This window comes from Erythranthe guttata, chromosome 4 (assembly GCF_056151865.1).
Source record: "Erythranthe guttata isolate IM_541 chromosome 4, IM_541, whole genome shotgun sequence".
Classification (NCBI taxonomy): Eukaryota; Viridiplantae; Streptophyta; class Magnoliopsida; order Lamiales; family Phrymaceae; genus Erythranthe; species Erythranthe guttata.
The window spans coordinates 14,764,008-14,779,246 of record NC_142536.1 but is presented as its reverse complement, the minus strand read 5'-3'; the positions used below and the strand labels follow the sequence as shown (position 1 = coordinate 14,779,246).

General features: G+C 33.3%; 1 protein-coding gene across 1 annotated transcript; it reads right to left on the bottom strand.

The window, feature by feature from the left end:
• Positions 1-9,590: 9,590 nt before the first annotated feature.
• LOC148771220 (putative late blight resistance protein homolog R1B-17) lies at positions 9,591-12,328 on the bottom strand. The gene has a single exon (XM_088817670.1). The coding sequence runs from the start codon at positions 12,292-12,294 to the stop codon at positions 9,700-9,702; it is 2,595 nt and encodes an 864-aa protein (XP_088673796.1). The 5' UTR covers positions 12,295-12,328; the 3' UTR covers positions 9,591-9,699.
• Positions 12,329-15,239: the final 2,911 nt, after the last annotated feature.

The window sequence follows — 15,239 nt, the reverse complement described above, 5'->3', positions numbered from 1 at the left end:
GGCGGCTGACCGGCCGGGATATAGATTTCAGAAAATAAAAATTCAACGCCGGAATCTGACCGAAAAAGGAAATTAAGGAAAAAAAAAATTCTAAAAACAATATTCAAAAAAGTATGAAAAGGGGGGTTAATGTGATATATTTGTTCAAATTCGGGGTCAATGTGCAATATTGATAAAGTTATAGTATAATAGATGAAATTGTAGAAAAGTATACTATGATGGGTATTTTAGACAAAATATATGGGATTAGTTTATTTACGAAACTGTTTTTTCTCTCGACAAATATAGGCATTTAAATCTCTTGTCATGGGCCTATATACCATTTGCTCATAAATTAATTTTAAATTCTCATTTGATTAATTATAAGGGAAAATTAGCAATACACATCTTATATAGGAAATGTAGTGAAGGAAAATCTCCCTATAAAAAATAGGGGTAATCACAAAAAAGCCCATGACAAGGGCACTTAATTAAAAGAGGGACATCCAACTTTTTTGTCTTTCAAATAAATCCACCCCATTCAAACTTATTTGCAAATAAGGAAAATTCCTTTATATATACCAAAATTACCCCCAATTCATTGAAACTCAATTCAACTCCAATTTCATGATTTACATCCCAATTTAGCCCAATTTCATAAATTAACCAATTTTAACCCTAATTTCAATTTTGACCCCAATTTTAACCCTAATTCTTATCAATTCCACCCATTATGCTCTAACTTCTTAAATATTACACATTGACCCCGGATTTAAACAAATATATCACATTAACCCCCAAAACTTTTTTTTTTAGAAAATTAATTTTTTTTCTGAAATATTTTTTTTCCGGCCAGATTCCGGCGTTGACCGCCGGAGACCGCCGGTCTCCGGCGTTGACTTTTTTTTTTTTTTTTAATAATTTTGTTTTCGTGAAATTTTTTTCCGGCCGGTCAACGGCCGTTGACCGCCGGGTCTCCGGCGTTGACTTTTTTTTTTAATAATTTTGTTTTTTCTTAAAAAAAATATTTTAATTAATTTTACTGTCTTTGCTGCTAAATTACTGTCTCCGGCAGCTATTTAACTATCGGAGACAGTAATTTTACTGTTAATTGACTGTTTTTTTTTTTTCTTTAAAATATTTTAATTAATATTACTGTATTCGTTGCTAAATTACTGTCTCCAGCAGTTATTTAACTGTCGGAGACAGTAATTTATCTGTTAATTGACTTTTTTATTCTTAAAAAAAATATTTTTAATTAATATTACTGTATTCGTTGCTAAATTACTGTCTCCAGCAGTTATTTAACTGTCGGAGACAGTAATTTAACTTTTAATTGACTTTTTTATTCTTAAAAAAATATTTTTAATTAATATTACTGTATTCGTTGCTAAATTACTGTCTCCAGCAGTTATTTAACTGTCGAAGACAGTAATTTAACTGTTAATTGACTTTTTTATTCTTAAAAAAAATATTTTTAATTAATATTACTGTATTCGTTGCTAAATTACTGTCTCCAGCAGTTATTTAACTGTCGGAAACAGTAATTTAACTGTTAATTGACTTTTTTTTTTTTTTTAATTTTTTTCCTTACAAAAAAATTTATATTAATTAATATTACTGTCTTGGATGTTAAATTACTGTCTTCAACAGTAATTTAACTGTCTTAGTCAATAATATTAATAATATTACTGTTCGGAAAAATAATATTCATAATATTACTGTCCCAAACAGTAATATTACTGTCAGAGACAGTAATTTAGTAGTCAAGACAGTAATATTAATTAAAATATTTTTTTTCTAAGAAAAAACAATTCAAAAAAAAAAAAAAAAGTCAACGCCGGAGACCGGCGGTCTCCGGCGGTCAACGCCGGAATCTGGCCGGAAAAAAAAACATTTCAGAAAAAAAATTATTTTCTGAAAAAAAAAAAGTTTTGGGGGTTTATGTGATATATTTGTTTAAATCCGGGGTCAATGTGTAATATTAAGGAAGTTAGAGCATAATGGGTGAAATTGTTAAGAATTATATTATTGAGGGTATTTTAGACTAAATACATGGGGATGAGCTTAATTGAGAGACTGTTTTTTTTATGGACTAAAATGCATTTAAGTCCCATGTGATGGGCCTTTTTGCCATTTGCCCTAAAAAATAATTTGAGAAAACACTTTCAGTTAATAGTTTGATATATTAATAGTAGCATAATACCAATATTGCCCTTATTTGATTATGGGAGAACGAGACTTCATCAATCCCGTTTCACATCGCGAGAGCAACTTTTCGAAAGTCCGCGGCAGAGAATGTGGCGACAACGCGGCGACGGAGAATTATGCGGCGGTATTTTTTTGCGAGCGGAACTGTACAAAAATTTGCTAAAGCGGCTGAAAGTGGAGAAATCAAATCGCTACTGTGATACCAAGAGGAAAATGACACGTTCACGGCGGCGGAGGACACGTCCTAGTATTTTAATTTTAAATTTGTTGTCTCTAGTTTGTTTTGCTTTTGATATTATGTTTTTCAACTGTGGTTTCAAAACATCGGTGGTGTGTTTTTGTTCTACCATTGTCAATTTATCGTCCGATTTGTATAAATCAATATAATTTTTGTATATTTGTTATTTTGTAAAAAATAGTTGATTTTTGTTTTTTTTAGTTATTTGTTTCTGTTGGTTATTTTTTCGGATTCTTTTTGTAGAATCGTATTGGGTTTTCATTGACGACATTACGGTTGTTTTTGTTACTTTTAGTGGTCAATTTCATTATTCAACCATGATTTTAGAAGTTAGCTCATTAATCGACTATGCCTTAGTCGATTAGTACACCTGACATAAAAAAAGCTAAAAAAACGATTAAAAAATTTTAAAAATAAAATAAAATAATAAAATAATAATAGAACATTAAAAAAATAAAATCGAAAAATTAATTAAAAAAACGAAAAACAATAAATGTGGATGGGTGTAGTGGGAAGAAGATAGTGGAAGGGCAATTTTTGGATAATAAAAGAAGGGAAAAGAGCATGGGTTTTTCTCAAATAGTTGAATATTGAATAAACATCTCCCTATTAAAAGAAGTATTGAGGGGGCCTCTCTAATAACCCCTAATTTCAAATGCAGGCATTGATCGCATCTTTCTAAAATGTAACCTATTCTATCTATTTATGTCTATTTATCTAGGCAACGAATATTTGCAATTACAAATCTTTTAAGGGCAAAACTTTACTTGGTGGAAGACCATAATATAAACAAACTTACTAAAAAAGAAGAGTTTAATTTACTAATATAACTATTATCACAATATATTCTTATTTCAGTATATTATCCCTAATTTCCTTATTGAAATACAAAAAAACAAAAAAAAAAAAAACTGGGTAGACCTAGAAAAGAGAAGATGAAAGAAGAACCACCGCTGCCGAAGAAGAAGAAGAAGATGAACGAAGAACCACCGCTGAAGAAGAAGAAGAAGAAGAAGAAGAAGAAGAAGAAGAAGAAGAAGAAGAAGAAGAAGAAGAAGAAGAAGAAGAAGAAAATTTGCCATACACATGATGATTTTTTGGTAAAAAATCGACATGTAGATTTGATGTTCAATTTCTCGCGAAAAATCGACATCTACATGTCGTTTTTCGTTACAAAAATCGACATCTGATGTCAATTTTTTTCACAAAAATCGACATGTAGATTTTTATTTTCAAACTTAAAAAATCTGTCACCTAGCAATAAAAATACATTAGTCCATAGTTTGTTTTCTTCTTTTTTCTAAAGAATCCTCCATATTGATGTCTTGTGATTCCATAATACCCTGCTCTCCTTTGAAAGTTTAGGTTCCAGTTCCGGTTTTGTGCAAAATGGTTCCAATTCGGTTTTGAAACCGCTTTTTCGATTCGGTTCCCGGTAGACTTGACCACGGTTCGGTTCCGGTTCCTCGTTCCGGTTCCGATTTTGGAGGAACCGGAACCGAACTGAAAATATCCGGTTCCTTACGGTTCGGTTCCCGGTTAGAACCGGTAGAACCGTCCGATTATGATATATATATATATATATATATATATATATATATATATATATATATATATATATATATATATATATATATTAAAATTACTTAAGAAAGACTTAAAAAATAGTTAATTTTTTTTTAAAAAAAATACTTCAAAAACTTAAAAAAAAAAAGAAAAGTTTTTTTTACAGTACTTAATTTTTTTTTATTAAATTACTTAAAAAATATTTTTACACTTTTAAATATTTTTTTTGAAAATCTGACCGTTAGGAGCTGCCTATTGTGTGGAAATTCAATTTTTTTTTAATCCGATTATTTAAATAATATTTTATTATTATTTTTTTTTTCAAAAAAAAACCGATTCGAACGGTTAGAACCGCGGTTTTAACCGTCGGTTCTCGGTTCAAAAAATGAGGAATCGGGAACCAACCGATTTTTTCGGTTCGGGTTCCGGTCAAACCGGTTCCGGTCCGGTTCTAAAACCGTTGACCCCGGTTTGGTTTCGGTTCCGGTTCCGGTTCTAACCGAATCGGTGGTTATGTCTAGTTCCCGGTTTGAACCAGACCGGTGGTCATGTCTAATCTATATCTATATCTATATCTATCTATATTCTTCTATACTATCTATTCTATTTTTTTTTTCTTGATAAATCTATCTATTCTATACTATATTGATAAAAGTATGAATCATGTGGTTTCTTCCATATTTTATGTGGACGAAAGTATTCCTTTAAATAGGTTAATACAGATTAGTTAGTAGATATTAATTTTGAAAAAAAAAGACGTATAACTCATAGTTTGTGTCTTAAAGATGCATTACATTTATTATTTATGTCAGATTTAATTTTTTGTTACTGTTGCATAAAGTGTTGTAACAGTTCCTGAATAGTTCGTAAAAACAGAATTATTAAAAGAGACACACACATTTAATGTGGTTTAGATACAATTGTATCTACATCCACGATGATCTGCAAAAATGATTTTTCATTATTTTAGTTTTACATGCACAATATTAGGACTTAAACAATAAATTAAAGACTCCCTATTTATCTTGACACCATTCTTATGCAATACTCAAAACTAGTCACTCTGATTATACCAGCCTACTCTCTGCACGATTGAACTCCCTTCAACTTTGAATAAATTCAGTGGACGGATCGATCTCCTCTCGAGATATTTTAAGCCCCTCTCTCGATCGATCTTTTCTTTTTTGCGTAGAAGAAGAATTTTTTTGATAACTCGTGAAACTTAATGTCTTGTCCACAAAGTCTTGAGGCCGATATATTATCTTATATTCCTTCGCCAGCTACCTGTACAAACAATAAGAATCCTTTACGGTTTGAACTTATGTACATGGTAGAAATAATAAACATGCTCATTCCTTATCGAATAAAATAATAATCTCATATTAAGATCTTAATTAATAACAATAAAATAATATCAACAAAGATAACAAGGAAGGAAACAAGTTCCTGCACCAAGACATAAACAAATATTTTCTTACGCAGGTTATAAAACTTAAAAACTTAATATTGTCTTAAGATTGTTGGTCTAATTATAACAATCTGCGTAAAAGAACGAAAAAAACTTACTTGTTTGTCGAAAAGAGGAATTGTGAAAAACACAAAGAACAATCGAGGCTTGGCAAAGCAATTCCCTTAAGACAATATTTTCGGGATGTTGATGGTGCACAGCTCTTCCCGGCAGTCTCCCAAGGTACAACGATCCGATTTCTGAATCTTGCACGAGAATGAAACCTGAACTTGAACAACGGAAAAGGAATTTCGACAAAAGAGAATAATATAAACAACTATAAACTCAATTATTCGATTAAAAATTCAGTGAAGAATTAGCCAAATTCTTACTTTATTTATAAGCGATAGAGTTTGATTCATAAAGAGAGGCAACGATTGGAGAAGGAGAAGACACAAGTCTGTTTAGAACAACGTCTCTCATACGGCGTTTCATTGGTTCAAAAGATGGGCTAGGAGCCCGCATGGGTGTAGCTCAACTGGTTCCGGAGGTGGTAAGTTGGTGCAAGGTCCTAGGATCGAATCCTGGCAGCAGCAGTGTGGGAATTTCAACTCCAATGAGGGTTGGTTCCTTGTGGGCACCAGGTCCGGGTCCGCTACCTTAACGGGCTGTTGAGTTACAATGATTTACATTCCTCCATCAATCCTTGTCGGGCCAAGGGATGGGGGCGTCGCCTTTTGGTGCAAAAGATGGGCTAGGATAATTAGTTATTTTGTTTAATTTAAATTTAATAGTTTTAATTAATTTAGTTGTGCCTAAATAATTTTATTAATTAATAAAATATCTAAAGCCCAAACAAATAATTGAAACTTATACCCAAGCCCAAGCTCAAGCTCGATCGAATTACCGATCGATGAACGTTTCCACGCGAGCGTTTATTTCGAACCTTGACCATCTAGGTCATCTCCCTTCCTCCAAAGTTAGAGACAACTTTTATACATTTTACTTCATGATTTTGAGAAATTAATCTCCACATAATTTAATTAATATTATCGACAATCATGAAAGTTCCAACATGTTTTTATTTCCATGTTCTAATTATTAAAACGTTATGTCGATTCAATTTTAACAATAACACATAGAAACATAAATTGGCAGATTCATGCACTAAATAAAATCAGATATAAGAAATTATCAATAAATTAAACTTGCATAATTAAAAAAAAATAGGTTCAAAATCACCACATAGAGTTCCAACAAAATCATAGATACAAAAGTATTAGCTACACATTAATCCTACGAAAAACATCATACAAATATTAAAGAACATAGATTTAAGGGCAAATTACGGCCACCCCCCTGATGTATGGTCAAATTACGAAAAAAAACCCTCTTGTTTGGGTAATTACAGACACCCCCCTCCTTTTAAATATTTTTACGTAAAATTTATGTAATTCGGTTATTTACCGAACCAAATCGTATATTTAGTTCGGTAAACGGTATGAAATGTTGGCGTACTGAAATTTTGGACCGGTTTTACCGAATTAACATCCCTAAATTTACCTCTGGAGGGGTCTTTTCGTAAGATAAATACATAGTTGAGGGGGGTGGCTGTAATTACCCAAACAGGAGGGGGGTTTTCGTAATTTGACCATAGCTCAAGGAGGTGGCCGTAATTTGCCCTAGATTTAAAGAAGAGAAGAAGAATAAAAATTATGCAGGAGATTTGTCGTCTTCTTGTTCTTTTGTGCTCAATTCCCGTCCCCCTTTAATGATAGAAGGAATTGTTGCTTTTAGAAGCTTTTGTTGACAATGAAGTAGTAGAAAGTAGAAACCTAATAGGATTCAATTTACGCATATTTTCTCCAGTAGAACCTGTTATCTAGTTTTGACCATGTTAGACTTCGAATCTAGGAAAGTTGCATGAAATAAGGATAGTAGCCTTTTAATTTAGCTTCCCAATGCCGCTAGAACCAGTTATTTGGAATCCGTATAAGAGAGGTATGATATAAATTTTTTACACTGCCAAAGCTGTTGCAGGATTCTTTCTTCCAATTTGATTTTATTTCCTTAATTGCAACTTTTTCCTCTATTTTTGATATTTTTTCCTTCATGGACACCTTATTCTCGATTTTCACACACAAAAAAAAAAATCTATCAATTACATCACGAATATAAATAGGGGTTTTTGTGCATAAGTCCCCAACCAATCATCTTTATTATTCTAGGTTTAGGGGCTATATCTCTTTCACCAATAAGCCCATCATTTTAATATTTATTATAAATAAAGGAAACATTCATGTATATCCCAATATTACCCTCAGCCATTTATACCCAATTCTTAATTTTAACCACAATTTAATCAATTTTCTCCACAAAAATCCAATTTTGACCACAAAAATTCAATTTTGACTTTTTTTTGGAGCATACTTTAATATGCTGCAATTCATCCTTAACTTAATTTTATCTCAATTTGACCCCAAATTTCACGAATAATTCAATTTTGACCCAAAACTTTTTTTTTTCAAAAATAAAATTTTGCCGCCGGTCTTCAGCATTGAATTTTCAATTTTTTTTTCTTTCTTTCGGATTTTTTCGCCGGTTTCCGGTGTTGATTTTTTTTTTCTTTTTTCTTTTCTTTTCTTCCGGATTTTTTTGCCGGTTTTCGGCGTTGACTTTTTTAAGGTTTTTTTTTTTGTGTTTTTTTTTTTTTGACGTCCGCCGCTAAACATTGACCGTAATTGTGCTGTCACAGACAGTAAATTAAGGTAATTATACTGTCAATGACAGTTAATTAACGTAATTGTACTGCCGTTGACAATACATTTATGTAATTGTTCTACCATTGACAGTAAATTAACGTAATATTATTATTTTTTATTTTTTGTTAATTTTTTTATTTTTTGTTAATTTTTTTATTTTGTTTGATTTGTTGACAAGTAAACGTAATTATATTACTGTCGTTGACAGTAAAATAACTGTAAACACAATAATATTACTGTCAACAACATCAAATTATTATTTTTTTGGGTTTTTTTGTTTTGTTTGAGTTATTCACGGAGTAACGTAATAACATTACTGTCTATTATTGTAATATTACTGTAAACACAATAATATTACTGTGGTTGACGGTAATATTACTGTTGTTATAGTAATATTGATGTCAACCACATCAATATTATTATTTTGTTTGGAATTTTTTGTTTGTTTGAGTTATTCACGGAGTAACGTAATAATATTACTGTCTATTATTGTAATATTACTGTGGTTGACGGTAATATTACTGTTGTTATAGCAATATTACTGTCACTCACAGTAATATTAATTCTTTAGGTTTTTTATTATGTTTACATTTGTTGAACGGTCAACATAGTAATATTACTTTATTAAACAATAATAATGAGTTTTGTTGTGCTAATATTAATGTGCTAGAGATTAATATAACAATATTACTGTGTTAAACTATAGTTTAGTTAATTTTACTGTGTTTAACAGTAATATAGTTAATATTACTGTCAATCACAGCAATATTGCTGTTTAAACGGGAAAAAAAAATTACAGAAAGAAAGAAAAGAAGAAAAAAATATAAAATCAAAAAAATCAACGCCGGAATCCGGCGAAAAAATCCGGAAGAAAGAAAAAAAAATGGAAAGTCAACGCCGGAATCCGGCGGCAAAAAAAAGTTTTGAATTTTTTTTTTTTTTGGAAAAAGAAAGTTTTGGGTCAAAATTGAATAATTTGTAAAATTTAGGGTCAAATTAAAGTTAAATTAAGTTAAGGATGAAATTGGAGCATATTAAAGTATGAGGGGTTATTTTAGTCCTTTACAAAAATTTGGACCATGTGTGGACTTATTGGTAAAAAAATTTTTTGTCTAAATCTCTTTATGAATAAGTACCCATTGAAGAACTTATTTGTAAAGACCACATATAAATACATGTAAACCTATTGAGTGTAACTAGCTAGAGCTACTAGCCAAGTAGACACAAGAAAATAAAAACACATCTTAGAAACAAATTCAAATATACATGATACTATTTACAATGATAAATTTCATTTCTTGACCTCGAATATATATATATATATATATATATATATATATATATATATATATATATATATATATATATATATTTCGACAAAAGAAAATTGGAAAAAAATAAAAGGAAAAATACTGATGAAAATATCAGCTCTGAAACCAACAAACAAAAAAAAAAAAAATAATAAACACCACCTTAATTTCTTGTGAAGCTAGTTGCTAATTGTTCCACCACCTTCTTGAATCAACTTGAACACGAAGTCCGTCATTGCCTGCATTCACTTGTTCCTCCGCTATTTTCCTAGCAGAAATGGCCACAGACTTACTGCACCGATTCAATTCAATAAGTCGAAGCGTTGGTATTTCTCCAATATCTAAAGGGATCTCTTCCAATTTGTTCATTCCTCTAAGAACAAGTTTCTCGAGGACTGGAAAATGGGAGCTTTCTACATTCCAGTTAACCATATCAAAATAAAATATCGATAGGAATTTCAGGCGAAGGAATTCCCCCTCAACGGGATTCCACACAGCTCCTTCAACCCGACCCACGTTCAGTTTCAATACTTCAAGATAAGGCAACGAACCAATCACCGTCAAATCTTTCCAGTGAACATTGCAACCATCTAAACGCAACTTCTTGAGCGAACTTGGGAATGTGAGCTTCTGCAACAAATTAGGCGGACCATGCGAAAAAAACACAAGTGATTCTAGTTTATGAAAGTGGCTAATATTGTGGAACGAATAGTCATTTGATATTTTTGAGTGACTATCGTACTTTATGTGCAATTTCCTCAGATTGACGACTCTCTTACAAGCCTCCTTGCTCCACACGAAGTTTACTACTTTCTTAAGTGTCTGTAGATTTTGCAAAACAAACTCATTCTTCTGCTGATTCTGAGGAGGATCAGGAAGGTATAACCTATAGATATTCACATGCATAAGTTGTCGCATCTCCCATATTTGAGATGGTGCTTCGATTTCCCTTCCAATAATTATTGTTTGCAGATTCCAGAGTGTGTCTATTGACGAAAGAAGCTTGACAGAAAAAGAGACTCGATTGTATTTGTTATAAGCAAGATACCGCATGTTAACTTGGTCAACAATATGCCGGCGTACATACTTTTTCTTGGCACGATTGTTGAAAGACATTACTCTCAACAATTTATTGTTGGACGATTGGCCATCTATGCTCGTTACCAGAGTGCGCGTGAGTGGTGCTAATTGCAAATTATCAAGGACCCCCTTTCTATTACATACAATACGACGCTCCTTTTCCACTCCTCGTGGAATATCTTCCATCATACACATAAACTTGTCCTTTTGAGCTATCTTTAGACATAAGTCTCTCAAAAGATCATGGATCTTACAAGTTTTAACTTTTCCAGTTGATCCCAACTTATGTTTCAAAATGAGATTCCTATCAATGAGATCATTTAAGTAACCTCGTTCAATATCTTCCAAGCTTTGTGATTTATTTGATTTTGTAAATCCTTCAGCTACCCAAAGTTTGATCAGTTGGGAGACGCGTATCTCATGGTCTTCTGGAAAGATTGCCATGTATAGAAAACATGGTTTAAGATAGACAGGCAAGTAGGTGTAACTCAAAGATAATATACTCAAGCAATTCTCGTCCTCTTCGGAGTCGAGAACTGAGGTTAAATCTCTTGCAATATTTTTCCAGTATTTCTGCGTTCTGTTGGATCTTCCAAGAAGCCCACCAATCACAGAAATCGAAAGGGGAAGTCCTTTGCATTTTTTAACAATCTCCTTTCCAATACCCTCTAGCTCGGAAGGGCAACCAACTTGACCAAATGCCTTTTCACAAAACAGTTTCCAACTTTTATCCTCATCTAGAAAAGTCAACTCCAAGCACGAAGAATCAAAGTGAATAGCGACACTCGATATCCTTGTAGTCACAACGATTCGACTTCCATTGTTGTTGTCTGGAAAGAAACGACTTACTTCCTCCCAAGCTTCTACACTCCAAATATCGTCTATTACAATCAAATATCTCCGACCCCATAGTATTTTGTGTAACTTTTGTCCTTCATCATCTTCATTGTCGACTTCACTACTTATCATTGAAAGAAGTTGCAAGAGAAGTTCTCTCGCATTATATTCTTGAGATATAGTAACCCAAGTACGAATATCAAAATGGTGGACAATAAGTGAATGTTCATAAGCATTTTGGGCGAGAGTAGTCTTACCAATACCGGCCATGCCTACGATTGGAATGATTTGCCGGTTAGATCGTTGCCCCGTGAGCTTGTCCAAAAGTTGAAGCAACTGCTCGTCAAATCCGACCATAGTATTCTTGTCGGTGGTAATAAGAGGCGTTGATGGAATAGCACGCATCGAATACGTGGGCTGCATATTATGATCATCTTTGACCTCGATAACCTTTTTCTTGATGGAATCCATTTCTTCAATCACCGTTTGAAGATCGATCAAGGAAGTCGAACCACCTTCGACTACATCAGATTCAGTAGTTACAGCTTTCTTGAGGTAACGGAGTAGTCGTGCCGAATACCTTTTGGCATCTTCCATTGCGTGAATTCGGTCGACCACGTGAGATTCGATTACATCTTCAGCAGCATAGGCTGCAGCTGCAATTTGGCTCTCCAAAATTTCGAATTGTTTGCTTGTAATAATAACTCCATGGGAATAATCGGCCTCTATGAATTCTAGCAAGAAACGAACCTTCTCGCCGAGAGATTCCATCTGGATGTTATCGAAAGAAATCGAAAAGATAGGATTATTATGGATGTGATCCATGGTAGTCGTAAGTGAAACTAGAGCTGCATAAGCCGCCATTTATGATCCTCAAGCTTTTCAAGTTTAGGCAAATAAATCTCTTACTGGATTTTGATTATTCAGGAATTCGAAAACAATTATGTGGGGGTGTTCAATATTTTAATCTAGAAATCCTAGTCAACTAATACAGACTACAGTATACAATATTCAACAGCAAACTAATACACGCAGAAGAATCATTCAGCAAATTAGTAGTAACTAATCACGACTACAAGAATTGACTGTTCCAACAGCTGTCTGTAATCACAGAATTGACATATATGCCTAAAATTAATTCATAATCAATTAAGAATTGGAGAAAATAAACACGGAAAAAGAATTGAGTTAATTGCACAGAACATGTATAATTTCGAATTGCTGAAAAATTCCTCGTGTTAAATTTTTTAGCAAATAACCGTTTATGTTATGGTTTACAGAGAGAGCCACACTGCCCCTTTCTTCGAAATTGGTTGATGACTCCATGAAATGATTAAACTATCGTTTATAATTTTTTAATAATATTTGCATTTTAAATAAATGAAATGGAAACATAAATATACTAAATATAAAAAACCAAAACAAAAAATAATAAATTATCACACACACCCACCAGGCCACCATCTTCTCCACCCAACAACCGCAACCCTCCACACAGGGGCGGTACATGCAAGGGGCAGGGGCTGTTATCTGTTGACCCCCAAGATTTTTTTTTTTTTAGGTATTTGGTATTGTATTTTTTGAATATTACTTTTGGTCCCTCAAAGTTTTTGTAAATATGTGTCTTAATCCATTATTTTTTGTGTTTCTTCTTCATAATCTTATATAAATTATAGATAAATATATCATATTTAATATAAAATATAAAATAAGATGCTTAAAACTTGTATTATTTTAAATAAAATTTATGAATATTACTTAATTTTGAATTTTTTTTATCAATGCCTTGAGATCGTGCCATGAATCCCCGAAAATATTAAGTGCAATACATTATTAGACTAATTTAAATTAATTTAGAATTTTGTGTGATGATTAAAATATGATATAATTATAATATATATGATATTTTAATTAAAAATTAGTAATATAAACTTATTTTTGCAATGTTTTGTGAACCTAAATTTTTTTTCGGGGCGCTGCCACGAACCCCAAAATTTTAGTTAGCTCCCCCTACATTTTGATCCTGGTTCCACCCCTGCCTCCACACACCTCTGCTGCCGCACCAACAGCACATCCGCCTCCCACCCCAATCTTCATTTTGAAAAACCAATTAAAACAAATAGTTCAAGATCCAACCATGGTTTTCTGGAACGGAACAGTGCATTGTCGCGGACACTGCCGTTTCAGTTACGTTGTAACGTCGAGGCCGGAACAGACACATTTTAATTAAATTGCTAAAAAAATACAATATATTTCAAATATGTTTTTAATAACAACATTACAATACAATAATATGCAAGATATTATTACAATTTCAAAAATAAATATTACAAAGAACATTATGAAAATACAAGCAATATTAATACGACGTAGAATGCCGAGCTGGAATTGTGTAAGCTATAATTGAAGAGTGAGGCCAAATATCCGTAATTAAGGGAACCTCTATTTTGCAACGTGGCCACCGCCATCTTATTATTTCTTTTTCTTCTTTTATGTTTTTTTTTCCCTTATTTTTTTAGTCAAATTAGTCAACCTGTATTAAAAAAAAAAAAAAAAAAATTCTCTTGTTCCTGCGCCGTTCCGACCGCGTCGCGGTCGTTCTGTGGCTCCGTCTTGCCCATTCCACTGTTTTCTCGGCGTTTCGGTGAATCACGATGAAAAAATCGTTCCGGTTACAGATTCCGGAACGGAGGGCACCGTTCCCGTTCCATCCCGATCGTTCCAACGCCGTTCCGGCGAACCATGGATACATCAACCAACATCATTTCATCACCATTGCAATAACAATGGTGTTAGGGTTCTTACAAATTAAATGATTACCCACTTCCTACATCTCGTTTTCTTGAGTCCCCCATCTGCCAAGTCTCGATTTTTGACACCCTATCAAATTCCATCACCACCCTATAACCTTTCAAAAAGTGGGACACCCAAGTGGATTGTGCTAAATTCAGGAAAACGATGAGAGTTGTTGGGATATGTTTCATATGGACCACCTCGCCTCTAGGGGTTTTCCTGTAAAAAAAATATAACTGTAAAAGGGCCTAAGGCTCATTAAGCTACATGACCCGTCCAATGAACATCATAAAGACTATAGTAAGGGGCCTGGCCCAAAACATATACAATGTTCCGACTCGGACCACAAAGAGCCTGGTAAGTCGCACGAGGTGAGGTAGGCAAAGATCTCAGCTCGGGCCTTCGAGGGGACTCAAAGGTTGTAGAAGTTTCAAGAAGACCCAATACTTGGGGACAAACCCAAAAAGTAGGGAGAAAACTCTGAAAGGAAAGTCTTGGCCTTCAATGCAAGAAACCTCTATAAAAAATAAATCCTCCTAAAAATCTTCCCACAGAATAATACACACACGTACACATAAATATACTTACGAAAAACCTTTAAGGTTGTCTCTGACTTGATCGTGGGAGCCTCTATATTAGGAAAACCCTTTCCCGGTGTTGCAGGTACTTCTTCCAACCGAGATCCAGCCGGGACCCCAACCCAATCACGTCACCTTGTCGCGAGAAGAAGAATGTTAAAGATCTCGTTTTAATAGAATGTCGAGGAAGAAATTCAGTGCGGTGTTGCGATTCCTGATAATATGGATAATTTGTATAGATGCATGCAGATGCGGGCTGAGCAGTTTATGGTCCAAATCTTCTGAAATGGTCTGGCCAAAACGATTTGTGTTCGGGCCGGAAAGGAAAGGCTGAATCTTGAGGTTGAAGATGACATTTCTGAAAGTATTAGGAACTGAATTAAAACTTTTGAAAACTTCATTTTAGGGGTGAATTTGTAAATTTTGCAAATTTAATTT

What these genes read in the sequence shown, in the direction of transcription:
- LOC148771220 (XM_088817670.1), bottom strand. Translation starts at nt 12,294, where the DNA reads ATGGCGGCTTATGCAGCTCTAGTTTCACTTACGACTACCATGGATCAC.